This window comes from Rhinolophus hipposideros (genome assembly GCF_964194185.1).
Source record: "Rhinolophus hipposideros genome assembly, chromosome: 18".
In the NCBI taxonomy this organism is placed as follows: domain Eukaryota; kingdom Metazoa; phylum Chordata; class Mammalia; order Chiroptera; family Rhinolophidae; genus Rhinolophus; species Rhinolophus hipposideros.
Window position 1 is genome coordinate 18,397,597 of NC_138064.1, and position 14,465 is coordinate 18,412,061.

Below are 14,465 nucleotides of genomic sequence, written 5' to 3' on the forward strand. Positions count from 1 at the left end.
GTATCAACAATGACTTTCCAGTGTACGGTTCTACACCGAACCTCCATGCTGAGCTCTGTGTCTGACTTTCCACCTTTACATAAATATCCCTCACTCTAAATACATGAAAAATAACAGAGCGTCATCTCTCTAGACCAGATTCTTTTCCTAAGTAACTTAAGTCTCATAATTATAATATTAACAATAATAATACTGTTATTTTGAGCTCTCAATAGTTTGTCTCTTTTACCTTTCCTATCTTTCATGTCCAAAGAGATGCTAATTCAACCTTAGAATTCAAGACCATATGTATTATGTGCTCTGGCCTGTGTCTCCAGCATTGTTTTTTATTACTCCAATTAAAAAAAAATTATATTTTAAAGAAACTGAAGTCTTAAAATTACCTTTGGACTTTTTGTCATTCCAAGATGCTAATAACATTGTCTGCACTGCCTATAACACCCTTTCTTGATCACCATTCTTTGTTGAATACCAGCCCAACCTTCTCAGTTCAGCACAACCATCACCACCTTACCAGGCCCTCCCTGAGTCTTTCACCCTCCGTATCCCAGAGCCTTTTTCTTCTTAGACCCCTGGGAACCCTCTGTCTCTCTACTCTAGTGCAAGTTCCTTGAGAACAGGTATTCATACCTTTTGACCCCAAATTGTACCATGCTCGGAGCTTGATACAAGTAGATGCCCAATGAATGAATACATAAATATTGAGTATTGGAATTTGGGAAAAGTCTAAAATCGTAATTTCACAGGAAAAAAATCTTTAATAAAAATAGCCATCTTACTTGGTTGTGCTCTAGAGTTTCAAAAAGTTGTTCATCAGACTTTAGTAATGGAACGCCTGTCCGATAGTGAACTTCGTAAGAAAACTCCATGGTCGCCCAGGTCTGGCTGATTTCAGTAATAACCTAGACATAAACACTGTTAAGTTATGTTCACAAAAGTTTAATTTAGGACCAACAGCTAGGCTAGCATCTGGAATTTTTTTTTAATTTACAATTTTCAAAAAGAAAAAGTGATATCAAATAACATTGTCCATCATTTTTTCCTCCAAATGGTAATGAGGTTTAGAGAATGGTAAACCTCATGGTAATGAAATTTAGAGAATGAATTGCATCATACAAAAGGAACAAGCATCACACCAATATCAAATGTCTGTTGGATCTGACTTCACATCTTTGTTGAATCAGAATGCCAGAGCAAGAAGGGACTCAAAAGGTTATCTAAAGGTTAGATAGATATTATTTATAAATTAGTAGCAAGAGACAGGTGGTGCTCTGAGTGCCTGAACATGAATCCCAGTTCCCCTATGTGAACCTGGGTAAGTTAATTACCCCACTCTCTACCTCAGTTTCCTCATCTGTAAAATAGGGGCAATAACACTACCTCCCTACCTTCATTAATTAAGTGAATTAATATAAACCAAGCACTGAGAGCAGTACTTGCTACAAAGTAAATGATAAGTGTTTTCTGCTATTAGCATTAACACTGGGCCAAACCTCTTGTTTCCCACATTCCCTGTAACTTAGAAGAATCCATTTCTTGCCCAAGTCCCAGTGCTAACGAGCACAGAGAACAGGCTAGCACCCAGGTCCCCACACAACCATGGCCTGCGGACTTCTCCCTGTATCTGCTTGTGTACTAGTACCCAGAATTAGCCCAATGTGAAAAGAAACAGCACCATGAACACTACCTTTTCTGTCCCCAGTTCTTTGGCTGCTTTGTCCACTATGCTTCGGACATCATCTTCCACTTGGTGTAACCGCAAGGCTAACAAATCTGCCAAAGTGGTGGCTTCGCTTATTGAAAACTCAACCTGATATTAGGAAGAAAAAAAGGGGCAGAATTTATATTCCACATATAGTAATGGTTCCTTTAACCTAATGGCCAGAGGAATGAATCATAGCTAAATATACTCAAGTCAGCTGCTGAGCATGTCTCTGGTTCTGAAAAGTGTGGACAATCAAAAATGTTGCTTTCTAACTCCCAGTTACTGGGAGTTACATCACCCACCAGAAGCTATGGCCAAGGTTTAGGCCACATTCACACTACACCACTTCTTTTGTTTCATTTCCTCCCCTTGTCAGCTCATTTCTTATCTCCTTTGCCCACAAAACCCATTTTTAAAGAGACTCACGATGTTCATTTATTATAATTTGGTTGAAATCCCAGGAATCAGGTACTAGCTCATTTGTCTTTTCTTCCTTCAGTACTCTGTTCACTGAACATAATTCCCAGTTGCTTCCATGATTTAACCTAGTTTTATCACTAATTTAATCTTAGTTCCTTGGTTAAAAAGAAAATACTTTCACTCCCAGTGTCATTAATCATATTTATCATGTGAGAAAATAATTCACATTTATTTCTTCTTGTGGACTTGCCCCACTCACCCAGTATTTGCTAAGAAGGTCTCAGCTCTTTCTAAATGTCCAGAGTCATCCACATCCTTTGCAAATGAAGAGCTGATCCAGCCACATGATTGCAGGAAGGTTATTTCTTTCCTGCTCCAGCTAAGAATATCCAGACCCTGCTTCTTGGGTGCTGCAGTCCTCTCTGGCTCTCCCCACCCTGTAACACTCCTGATAACTATCCCCATCTTTGCATAGGGGGACTAAACATCCCTGTTTGCCCAGATCTAAGGGGGTTCCCAGGATGTGGGACTTCCAGTGCTGAAACCTGGAAAATTCTGGACAAACCAAATGAGTGGGTCTCCTATCTGTACATCACTTTTGATCTCACTCCACAGCTGATGGGGGCCAGCGAGCCAGGTCTGTTTTAGAGTAAGAATGAGTAGGGATATAGAATGGGATCACCCTGATGAGTCAGATGGCTTGTGCACCGAACACGAACACCCAGCCCAGGTGACAAGTGCAGGTTGACTCTAACCACTGCTCTGATGCCTCGGGACAGCCTTGAGGAAGATGCCTTTTTCTAAATTGTCCGCCGGAGAAAGTGCCTTTTTCTATCGTATGGAAAGATCTAATACAGGCGAGAGACTGTGGTGAGAAGAAATCTCACTGGAGGAAATGTGAGGATGGGGAGAGGAGCGAGGGACGCAGTCTATTACATATTGGAAGATGCAAAGACTTTCTGAATGAATAAATCAATCAATTAATTATAAAGTCTAACTACCCAATACCTAAAAGACTCTATGGAACGTACCATGATAGTAATAACTTCAGGGACCATTCATTGAGCATTTCTTACATACTAGGTCCATAGATACAATTTCATGTCCAATTTGTCCACCAATTCTGCATGGGAAGCATCACAGCAGTTGTGCATTTCACAGAAGGGGGAATGACGGAGAAAAGGTAAGTTGCCAATCAGAGTTACTAAGTGCTAGAGTTGGGACAGTGAAGCCTAGGCCATCTCCACATCACCAAGTTGCCCCTTCCCTCAGTTTCCCCACTCTGCAACTCTGTCTTCAAATCGAGAGAGGCTTTCTTCACAACGAGTGCCTCAAGCTCTAGAGTTGGCTGAGGAGAAAACACATACCATGCTGCCTTTTATATATGTTAAACTGATAAAGGTCACCTTCTCTGAAAAATAAAGTATAAGGTTGGTATATTTGCTCTTAAATAGAAACAGAAAGACAAGAAAATATAACCTCAAGAGGCCTAGATATACGAAAAACCATTTTGTATGTTGTAATACAATCAAAACCATCAGAAGATCATCAAAAAAGATACCATTATTAAATGAATTGGGGGGATATCACCATTTCATAAATACCTCTCCCCCTAAATTCATTTCTATGCTTTCTGATGCTTTCTGAAACAAGGAAGAGTCATTGCAGCCATGTCATGCTCCATAAAATGGGTTCACATTATCTCAGTTGACCCTTCCAAGATCCTCTGATGTATGAGAGCAGAGACTATCCATCTCATTTTATTAACGAAAAACAAAATTCAAAATAGAGAGGTTACGTGTCTTGTTTGCAGTCACAGAGCCAGTAAGAGATAAAAGGGAGGTGTCTTAGTCAGTTCAGGCTGCAATAGCAGAATACCATGGACTGGATGGTATAAACAACAAATGCTTATTTCTCCCTGTTCTGGATGCTGGAAGTCCAAGATCGAGGTGCCAGCACAGTGAAGTTCTTGGTGAGGGCCCTCTTTTTAGTTTACATAACTTTGTCCTCTTGTACCCTCAGCATGGCAGAGAGTACATAGCTCTGGTCTTCTCATCCCTTTATAAAGGCACTCATCCCGTTTATGAGGGTTCCATTTTCATGACCTAATTATTTCCCAAAGCCTCCTCTTCCAAATCCCATCACACTGGGGACTGAGGCTTCAACACATGAATTTTTGGAGGACAAATTTAGTCCACACCAGGAGCTAAAGCTAGGATATTTGCACGTCCAGTCTATTGGTCCTGTCTCAGGAGCTTCACCTCTCCCATGTGACCAGAGAACTTTTCACAAATCCTACTTCCTCCCAGATGAATAATGTAAACCAAAGAGTAACACTTCACAGTCACAAAAATATTCAATTAATGAGACTCAGCAAACTGACCCCAGTGGTCTTCATCAGCTGGTGCCAATGTCTGTCTCTGAGGGCAGGGCTCTGTAACTCCGTGACAGCTCTCAGGGAGGTCGTCATGTCCTTTACAGTACCTTCCAGGCCTGTATAAGCATCCCAGGCACGCACTTCCTTGTCTAGTGACCAGATTTCCTAGAGTAAAAAATACACATACACACACACACACACACACACACACACACAAAACAGGTCCCCATATATAATGACACATTTCATAATTTGCCTCCTTTGAAAGAATAAATATACACTTCCCTGGATTAGGAAAGAGAGTAAAAACACTGAAACCCTTAGGTTAAGAACTAAAAAGAATCCATTCCCTCATATATGAGTCTACTATGTACAACCCATTTGGACACACTGGTTTCTTATTCACAGGTTCTAACTCAATGTCCCATGAAGAAATCCATGGGACACTGAATGTAGGGAAGTAACAGAGTTTATAGGACATGTTCAATGAAGAGTGTTTCCTCTAGAAACATAAATAAGCAGAAAACTGAGATTGTTATCTGGATTACTAGGATCTTCCTCTGAAGACCTGACTTGTTTAAATGGTAGCCTTGAAACGCTGGTTACCTTTGAGGATTTGTTCCTCGGGTCTTAAAGAGTTCATGATTTCAAGGTATGTCCAATAGGGTCTTTAACTAAGCTGTCTTCTCGGCCCATGCAACATGAATAATTGTGAGTGAGAAAACCCAGAATAAAACAATAATCTCAGCCCAAAGAGAAGGACAATGCCACTTGTTTAAAAAAATAATAATCAAAGAGCTTCAGCTGAGAGTGGGAGTTAAACTGTCACTCAGAAATGAGATGATCAAATGGTAGAGGAGATAAGTAGGGAGTGAGCACGATAATGATATAGGGACCCATGACATTCAAAAGCATGATGGGACATTTTAGTTAGGGTCTGTGGGACAAGGATACTATGGGAGAACAACCTGGGAAGAGTCCGTAGATGAGAAGAAAGCAAAAGGCTCTACCGCTTGTAAACTGCCTTTCCCTGCTCTGCATTTTGGCTTTATCTAAAGAGGTTCTACTCTCTTCAGAGGTATCGCAACAGGGACGAGATACAAAAGCCCAAAATTCAGATAAGCTCAGTTCGTATATATTGAGTTCCTGGGATACTGGAATAATCAGTAATATGAACAAAGATCATGGTATTTCATATAAATCCACAAGGTGCATACTCCAATGAGTTGCCCCAAATACTAGAACCAAAACGTATCTTTTAAGGTACAAAATGCTTACAGTTGTTAAGGAAAGAATTCAAAAGCTTTCAGAAGCCTTACCTCTCAGCCCTGGTACTTTTAATCCTAATACCCTCCATCCCAGACAGCTTTAGGAAGCTCATGACTACTCATAAATTCACTAGCCCTAATATGCTTTTATCCACTCATTCACAGAAAAGCAGGTTTGATTAAAAGCTCAACTGGCTAAGAGTGAGAAAGAAAAAAATACTCTCATATCACCCTGTGTGAAGTAAACCAGGACATGCAGCCCAACACACCAGATACCACTAGGTTAGAGAAGATGGAAGGAGGTGGTGCTGAGAAAGATAAATTGTTGTAATAGACAGTTATGGAACTTGCCTTGGCAAACCTTCTGAGTTCTACATCCATCTGTTCTACATTAATCTGTCTCCACTGGGTTTTAGTCCAATTATCAATGCTTCTCTGAAAACGCACAAGCAGATAAAAGTGTCAACAACATTTGGTGAAAGCAAGTCTCCACAGCAAAATATATAAACTGATGATACACAGTGGTTCTATTATCCAGTGGAAAGTCAATTACTTAAATATTAACTGCACTTGTTAAAACTTCCCTATCACCAAAACAAAAACATTGTCAGAACATGTGAAACTTAAGGCTAAAACATTATGATATATTAGTGTCTAGTAGCAATGACCAATGCCATACACACACCATCCTGAGTACTTTGAATGAATTGGATAAGTATATGACCATTAAACAAACCACATTTTTATTATTCTACATATAACATAAGATTTCATAAGACAATCTTCATCCATTATAAACAAAACACTCAACTTTTTGACCTTGTTCTGTTTTCTTCATGTATTTCTATATGGATCTCAACTAACTTCAAAGAAAATTATCTATAATGCATGTTGCAAAATGTCTAGCTCCCTAGAACTTATAGTTACACTTAGGTTTGTAACTTAATTGACCATATACAGATTAACTTTATGTTTAGTCAGGTCTGTCTATAGGTAGGTGCACAAATACATAAGTACAAGCATGGAAGTACACAGGAATCTGCACGAACAGGTCACCACATGTGTAATATATATTTATGGATTAAGTTTTATTTATAGCCTACATAGCCCTCCAAAAGGATTTGAAGCGGTTAACTCATCATACACAAGTTCATTCAGAACTGAAAACAAAAACAAACAATTCTTCAGAGAAGAATCTTATACTAACAGGGATATAGGAACTCTCATTCTGGAGGGAAAATCTAATGTCCACATATTTCAAGAAATAAAACCCAAACAGAACAATACAAATGCTAAAAAGTGTTTATTTATACAAAAGAACTGCTAAAAGGAAAAAGTATTCTTTAAGAAAAGCAGTGACTTACTCTAACATAAATAATAACATCCCAGAGTCCCTTGAGCAATTTTATTTCTTTGCGACATTGCTTCATTTGTTTGTACTCTGGAAGAGCCACTTCAAAAAGATGAGTAGATTCTTGCATGTGCAACATTTCTTCCTCTAATGCCTCAAGCTCTTGATTTGCCTAAGGAGAAAACACACACATGCACGTAAACACCCTTAACATCCAACAAACTGCCAGAGACAGAGAAACCACAGTTTTACAACTCGGGTTATGTCAACATTGACAACTTTGATTTTAAAAAGGAAAAAAACAACAATCTGCAGTATAATTACTGGCAAAATGTAGAAGGCTTTAGATGAACAAACTCACAGCTACTTAAAAAGTCAGAGTAGACTATTAATAAATACATTAATATTATCGATACTCTCCCTATCCATATTTCAGCAAAATTTGCTGTGGCATCAGGTTGTTGTGGACACAATTTTTCCTCTTGCTTTTCACTGTACAGCTGGGGACTTTGCTGGGCACTAAAAGATGAGATTTTAGAAGCTTCCACTTAATGAAGAAATCACTTCTATTCCACTTACATGAACTTAATACATGTAGTTCTTAACAATTATGCCTAGATTGTTCATGAAAATTTCATAAGACATTAAACAAAGCTAGCCATCATCTTAAGCTGTTTCCCTGTTAACTATCTTTACAGAACATGCGTGTTAGGCAAGTATCAAAAAAAAAAATTACAAAAGCCAAAAAAACTGAATAAAAGTTAAATACATGGGTTTTTTTTTGTTTTACTGCTGTGCTTAATATACATGAAGTAATGGATATCAAGCAATTCATTTTACTGCAAGTTTTACGAATGGAAAAAAAAAGAACAAATCACTTCTTTAAAAAAAAGAACTTTTAGATTAAAAGAAATATCCTAGAGATTATCAATAGCACAAAATGAACTGAAGAGAATTTGTGAAATGAAACACTGCAGCTAAAACCACTCAGCACAGTGTGAGAAATTGCACTGTGTCATTTTCTTCACCAAGGCAGACCAACCATCCCCTCTACGTAGAACAGTTGATGTTTCACAGCAAATATACGGTGACTCCTTTTTCTCTTTCTTAATAAACCAACTCCTAAACTTTAGTTTTTATTAACATGCTGGTGTATTCACGTGGTAAAAGTTCAAGTGCAGAAGGGTTTGTAACACAGGAAAAGCTGGAAACCCAGGTTCACTCTCCAGTTCTTCTGGCTGCTCTTCCACTAACTCTGACGTCTGAGCACAAACTGCTCCTTGATTTATCAAGTTTAGACATTACACTAGGTTACCAACTTTGCGAAGAAAAGGACTGCACTTTGTTTTTCCACTTTATATTTTCTCCCATCCTCCTCTCAATATCCAACAATTATACTACTTGGGTTCTTTTGTCTTTATTTTTAACTTTAAAATATGGATATTTACTCCTTTTGTGTTTTAATTTTCAATTCTCTTTTAATTTTCTACTATGTACAAAAGAATATTAGCACTGTAATATCCTTGCATTATATAAGTTATCCTTTTTACAAGCTATACCTTTATAAACAATAACTGTCATTCTCTTAATTTTACAAATGTTTTATTATGAAAAATTTCACATGCACTAAAGGCTGTGGGTGTGAGCATACATACCATCCAGCTTAGGAAATATGTTACTAATAACTTTAAATGGCCTTCTTAATTTTATTTCCCTTCTTCCTACTACAAATTTAGTCACCAAATTTTTATTTAATATTCCCCTGATTTTTATATTTTCACTACATATGTATGTACTGTTAAATGCTAAACTGTTAACATTTATGTTTTTGAAATTTATATTAATAGTTGTATACTATATAGTAAGACATTTTAATTAGTACTTATTTTTGAGCTACAGCTATATATTCATGAGGACCTACGTGAAGTTCACTCATTTCCACTATTGTATAGTACTACCCTTTATGAGTATACTACTAGTAATTTATTCTATTTCTGATGGCCATTTAGGCTTTTCCTCTACTTCACCATTACAACTAGGAATGTTCACTTCCCCTGGTATAAACATTTTATGCTGAGTTTTTGTTGTGCTTTAATAACTTGAAAAATCTTCCAAGAGTTTCCAGCAAGAATGAATACTTGAATGATTGCTAGAGAGTCTTTGGAATTTCCTGAGATGATTATATGATATTTTCTTTTTCATCTGTTAATATGATGAATTATATGAATCCCCTAATGTTGAATCAAACCTATTTTCCTTGAATGAACCCAACTTGTTTATAAGTGGGTATAATTTTCTTACGTTTGTTGCGTATGCTTGTATCTAAGTACATAAAAAAGGCTGGTGTATAATTTTTCCTTCCTCATACTGTCCCTTTATGAAAATTAACATGCTTCAGAGTAAATTTTGAGTGTTTATTTTTCTTCTAGTCTCTGGAATCATACGAAGAACATGTTTTTTGAAAGTTTCTTGGAATTCACCTGTAAGGCCATTAGGACCTTTTATTTGTTCTGTTGAAAGATTTTTTTTAATGTGGGAATTGAACTTGCAGCCTTCGGAGTTAGGAGCATGGAACTCTATCTGCCTGAGCCACCAGGCCAGGCCCCCACTCTCAGATCTTTTGAATAGATCTGACTCTTTCTGCCCTACCATTCGCTATTTATTCCTAAGACTGTGAATTTTTCTCTTTTCTTTTTTCCCTTGTTCATTTCATCAAATATTTGTCAATATAATTAGTCTTCTCTCAGAATCAGATTTGGCTTTGCTAGTTCTCATCTTGAAATACACACACTAGAAGTTTTTTCAGTGATGATTTGTGAGTGGTAGTTAATACATTGCTTTTGTTTATATGAAATATGCTTATTTCACTCTTGTTATTCAAATATAATTTTATACAATTTGGAAACTATTATCCATTATCTCTGGCTTCCAGTGTTGCTGATGAGAAATAGCTTGCAGCTAAATTGTCTTTTCTAACAAGTGGTCTGTCTTTTCTATCCATTGCTTTAGAGATCTTTTCTTTGCCTTTGGCATACTGTAGTTCACCGAGATGTGTCGAGATGTTGACTTTGCATTTATCCTGGTTGGGATTCAGTGAATTTCCTGAATCTATTCATTCATGCCTACACCAGTCCTAGAAAAATCTCAGCTATTATATCTCTGACTATTGTCTGTCTAATATTCTGTTTATTCTCTCTTCCAGGAAGTCTGAGTAGAAGAGGTAGACATTATTCTAACTCCTTACTCTGGGTCTCTTAATCGCTTTTATATTTTCCATCTCCCTACACTTATGTGCTGCCTTCTAAGTGATTTCTTCCAATGTCATTTGCATTTCACCAATTCTCTTTTCAGCTTTAACTAGCTCTCTAACCCATCTGCTGAGTTTTTTTTAATAATTATGTTTTTCATTTTCACAAGTTCCTGCCCCATTTCTAAATTTAGCTGATCATTGCTGACAGTCTCAAAACTGAGAACTTGCTTTTTTTCAATATTATCTTTTGTTACCTTAATAAATGTCTTCTAATATCTGATGTTTTATATGAGTCTATATCTGTGGTTTGCTGTTTCTGCTGGCTCTTATGCATGATAGTGTGTTTATTGACTATTTTATTATAAACTCAAATTTGACTAACATAATTTGTTGGACCCCTGAGGAGACTAGAATAAGAGTACTTTTTTTTTTTCCCAGAGAAGATTTGGGTTTGCTTCTACTAGGTGCTTAGAAGAGCTACTTGTAACCATTTTCATTTCCTAGCCTGGAAATTCCTTAATCATAGGGGTAGTATAAAAGTGAACCATAACCTATATGAGAACAGGTCAATGTTTACAAATTTCCAGAGGATCCTTTCCCCATTTTTTTCTTTTCTGTGTGTGTGTGTGTGTGTGTGTGTGTGTGTGTGTGTCGCTCATGTGCACACATGTGCCCTATTGTAAGCCTTAGCAAGGACTGACAGGTAATCTCAGAGACTCCCTTCGCAGGCTCCAGATTTTTCCCAAGCCACCCTTTCACTCAGGGTGTATAACCTTTTAAGAGCTTTCCATCCTGGTTTCAGCACTCTTATTTTTTCCCCTGCCCTTTAGAGATTTCTCTTGTCTTCTTGAGAACTCAGCAACAGATTTAAAATTGCACATTTGTGAACATGTTTCAACATCTGTTTTACAGAAGAGGGATTTTCAAAATGTCTCGTCTGTCATACTCCCCAAAGCCCACAGCCCTTTCATTTTTAATCATTTCCTTATTACTTATACTAATTAAATTATTCCTAGAAATACATACCCAGTTATCTTCATTCAAGTGCATACTGTATCTTTCGCTTTGAAGAAACTATACATTTAATATTACTTTACCAAGGGATCAGTTATAACAGGAGAGATTCACCATACCACTCCCCTTGTACCTGGAGGATCAGTGGCTTCCCTCTTGCAGGGTGAGGAGCTTTGTGTATTAGGGTCTATCAAACCAGCCCAGAACAAAGCATATACATGCCTTTAGTTGAATCCAGTTAAATAATCGTTAGATATACATGCTGAGCAAACACACAAGAAAGTTACTTCAAGATGTAGGTAACCCAGCCCAACTATATTCAAAATATTCCTTAACACATTCTGTAGGTACGATGATAAATATCTCTGACTTTTAGATATGCAACTATATGCTGTTACAGGATAGCATGCAAATGGTAGGATTCACTAAACGATAACTGTAGTAAATGTTTACATATAGCACATGGGTTAGTCAAGTAAAAATGTCTTCCTATTCACAGTCTGTTCAGACCACCTGAAATTTAGACATAGACTTAAAAAAAAAAAGCAACTTATTAGCATATTCTAACCTAATCTTTTTCAGTGAATACATTAACCACTTTTCTTCAGCCAAGTGAAAGAGAAAACCTTATGCTACAGAATGGTGTTTTCTGAATGTGTTTAAAGCAGTTAAAACTAAATTCAACCCAAAATTTGTCAAGAGAGGTAAAAGCTGTGTCAGCTACAAGCTTTTCACCAGTCTAACAAGACTATCACCAACATGAAATAAAATCAGAATGGCAGCCTAGATGAAGAAATCAGAAAGATTCCTAGCTCCTGAATCTAAACTTCACAAAGTCATTTTCTCATTTTGGCTATTAGGTCAAAAATTCCTAGAGAAACAAAAGGTATTTTACATAAAAATGTAAAACATTTTTCAAGCCTCACATGAATTGCCATTTTGAATTATTTGCCCATTACATTCATTCTTAGAATCAGCCATAATAAAGTAGTTCGTCATAAACTAGGATTGAATGACACAATAACATTTGTATCCAGAGTTAAGAATAAGTTATGGGCTTTCCTTAACTATGATTAAAAGTTACTGGCAAAGTATCACTGACAAACAGTACAAGGATCAAAATACCTGATATTTAAAAAAAAAAAAATTAGACACCTAGAATTCTAAAACTAGTTCTGTCACTTAATAACTGTGTAATTTCTAGCAAGTTTCTTAATTACACATGATTGTTTCTTTACCTGAAAATAGGAGAATAATAGACCTTGAAGGACATTTGGTTCTGTCCAAAAGGTCCTTGATATTTGGTCCTGTCAAAAACATCCACACTTAGAAAATGTCTCTGGGTTCAGAGAGCTCATAATGTTTATTTATACTTTTCCTTTACAGGATTTATATATTAAAAACACTGTCGTGTTTTATTGATAGACTTAATAATTGTGTTGTGTCCATATTGCCAGTAATAACCCTTCTCGTGTCTGTAGCCTACCTGGTAATGGCACATGGAGTCACATAGGTGGATTGGGGTTCAAATCTTGCAAAAGAGTGAAGTTTATATTAACTATGCACGTTTTGTATAGGACCAAATTTCAAGGACCCTTTGGCATGAACCAAATGTCTATGGACATTATAGACAGGACCAAATGTCCACTAATCATAATATTAGTTACATCATAGCAATATTACAAGAACTGTAAAACATGATGTAAATAACATGCTTAGCAAAACTCTTGACATATATGTAGTAAGTGCTGAAAAAGTAGTAGTTGTTACTTTCACTAGGATAATTGATAATGATAGGATTTTGGGAGACATGATTTAAAGTAATATAATTTATTTGGGGAAAATTGTTTATAACTGCATTTTACATAGTTAAATCTCAACTCCTATAACTAATTGCATAAGTAAGGCAGAATAAAGCAGTATTTCAGTGTCTAAATTTCACTTTCTAATATAGCTATTGTAACACACACAAGATAACTGAGATCAGCATTACCTTATCAAGCACTGTGTATGGATTTTCTGCATTAAAACTGAAAGGAGCAGAGAATCTGAATCTCTCTCTGAACTCAGCCTGCTTCTCCTGATCAGGGTGAGAAAAAAGAAAAAAGAAAATGAATCTCAAATAGCTTCAATTTTCCTTGTAAAACTTTTCTTAAAAACAAACAAACAAAAACCAAAACAAAAAAAAATCGTGGTTTGCTAGCTTACATCAAACAAAATACATTTTTTCCTTATAAGATTGACTTCTGCATTTTGGAGAGGTGAAACTTCATGTCTGACAGTTGCTGCAATCTTTTTGGTAGTTTCCCATCTTTCAGGTAATTCCTACAAAAACACAGGTACAAATGGGAAATTACTTCAATGACTAAAACAAACCAACTCTATAGCATTAAATAATTCCAATCTCTTTATACTAACCCATGGCATCTTCCCATTCTTCAAGAAGAGAAGGAGTTGACGTCAAAGAACATTAAAGTGACTAAAAGGCTTAGAGCCAGGCTGACATCCAGACTGACCCACGGGCACCCTTGGATTTGTATCTTCCAAGCACAAACCAGAGTTGTCCTCTGGTGTACATTTTATCTCAGAATAAATGAAAATCTTTTCAAAATAAACACAAATTTCCAAACTGTTTTGCTGTTGAGGGAATAAAATTAAAGTGCTCTGGAAAGGACTTCGCTGACCTCTAACAACTAGAAACGGAGCCATGTTTAGCAGGTGAAAAAAGATGCTTTGAACGCAGCAGGGCAGAGATTAAAATGTGACTCAATCTCATCCTCCACTTTCCTGTAGCGCCGGAAGCTCTGTGTGTGCTCTGTCTTGATGGAGAGTTTGAGCACTTAGGTTAGGTTAATTTTAAATGACTAGGATTTTTGAACTAAGGAGAGACAAAGGGAAGGGAAGGTTAATCCGTACTTGATGTCAGACAAAAGCAGCAATAAATAGTTCAGGTAGCAACTCAACTGTTCTCTCCCTGACTACAATGCAAATAAGACAACAGGAAGTTATTTTCTTTGGAGAGCCATTGTGCATAATTGCTGTTGAAAAGCATTCCTTGTGTCCAGACAAACAAAACATCG

At 36.8% G+C, this 14,465-nt stretch overlaps 1 protein-coding gene across 1 annotated transcript in view; it reads right to left on the bottom strand.

Annotated features, from left to right (window-relative positions):
- DNAH11 (dynein axonemal heavy chain 11) overlaps window positions 1–14,465 on the bottom strand; it is a 287,853-nt gene that overhangs the window by 216,831 nt on the left and 56,557 nt on the right. The window contains exons 18-24 of the mRNA XM_081079668.1: window positions 13,594–13,710; window positions 13,379–13,465; window positions 7,135–7,293; window positions 6,122–6,205; window positions 4,509–4,667; window positions 1,688–1,810; window positions 780–902 (exon numbers count right to left, since the gene is read on the bottom strand). Coding sequence (XP_080935794.1) covers window positions 780–902; window positions 1,688–1,810; window positions 4,509–4,667; window positions 6,122–6,205; window positions 7,135–7,293; window positions 13,379–13,465; window positions 13,594–13,710 — 852 coding nt within the window. The remainder of the gene's footprint in view (window positions 1–779; window positions 903–1,687; window positions 1,811–4,508; window positions 4,668–6,121; window positions 6,206–7,134; window positions 7,294–13,378; window positions 13,466–13,593; window positions 13,711–14,465) is intronic.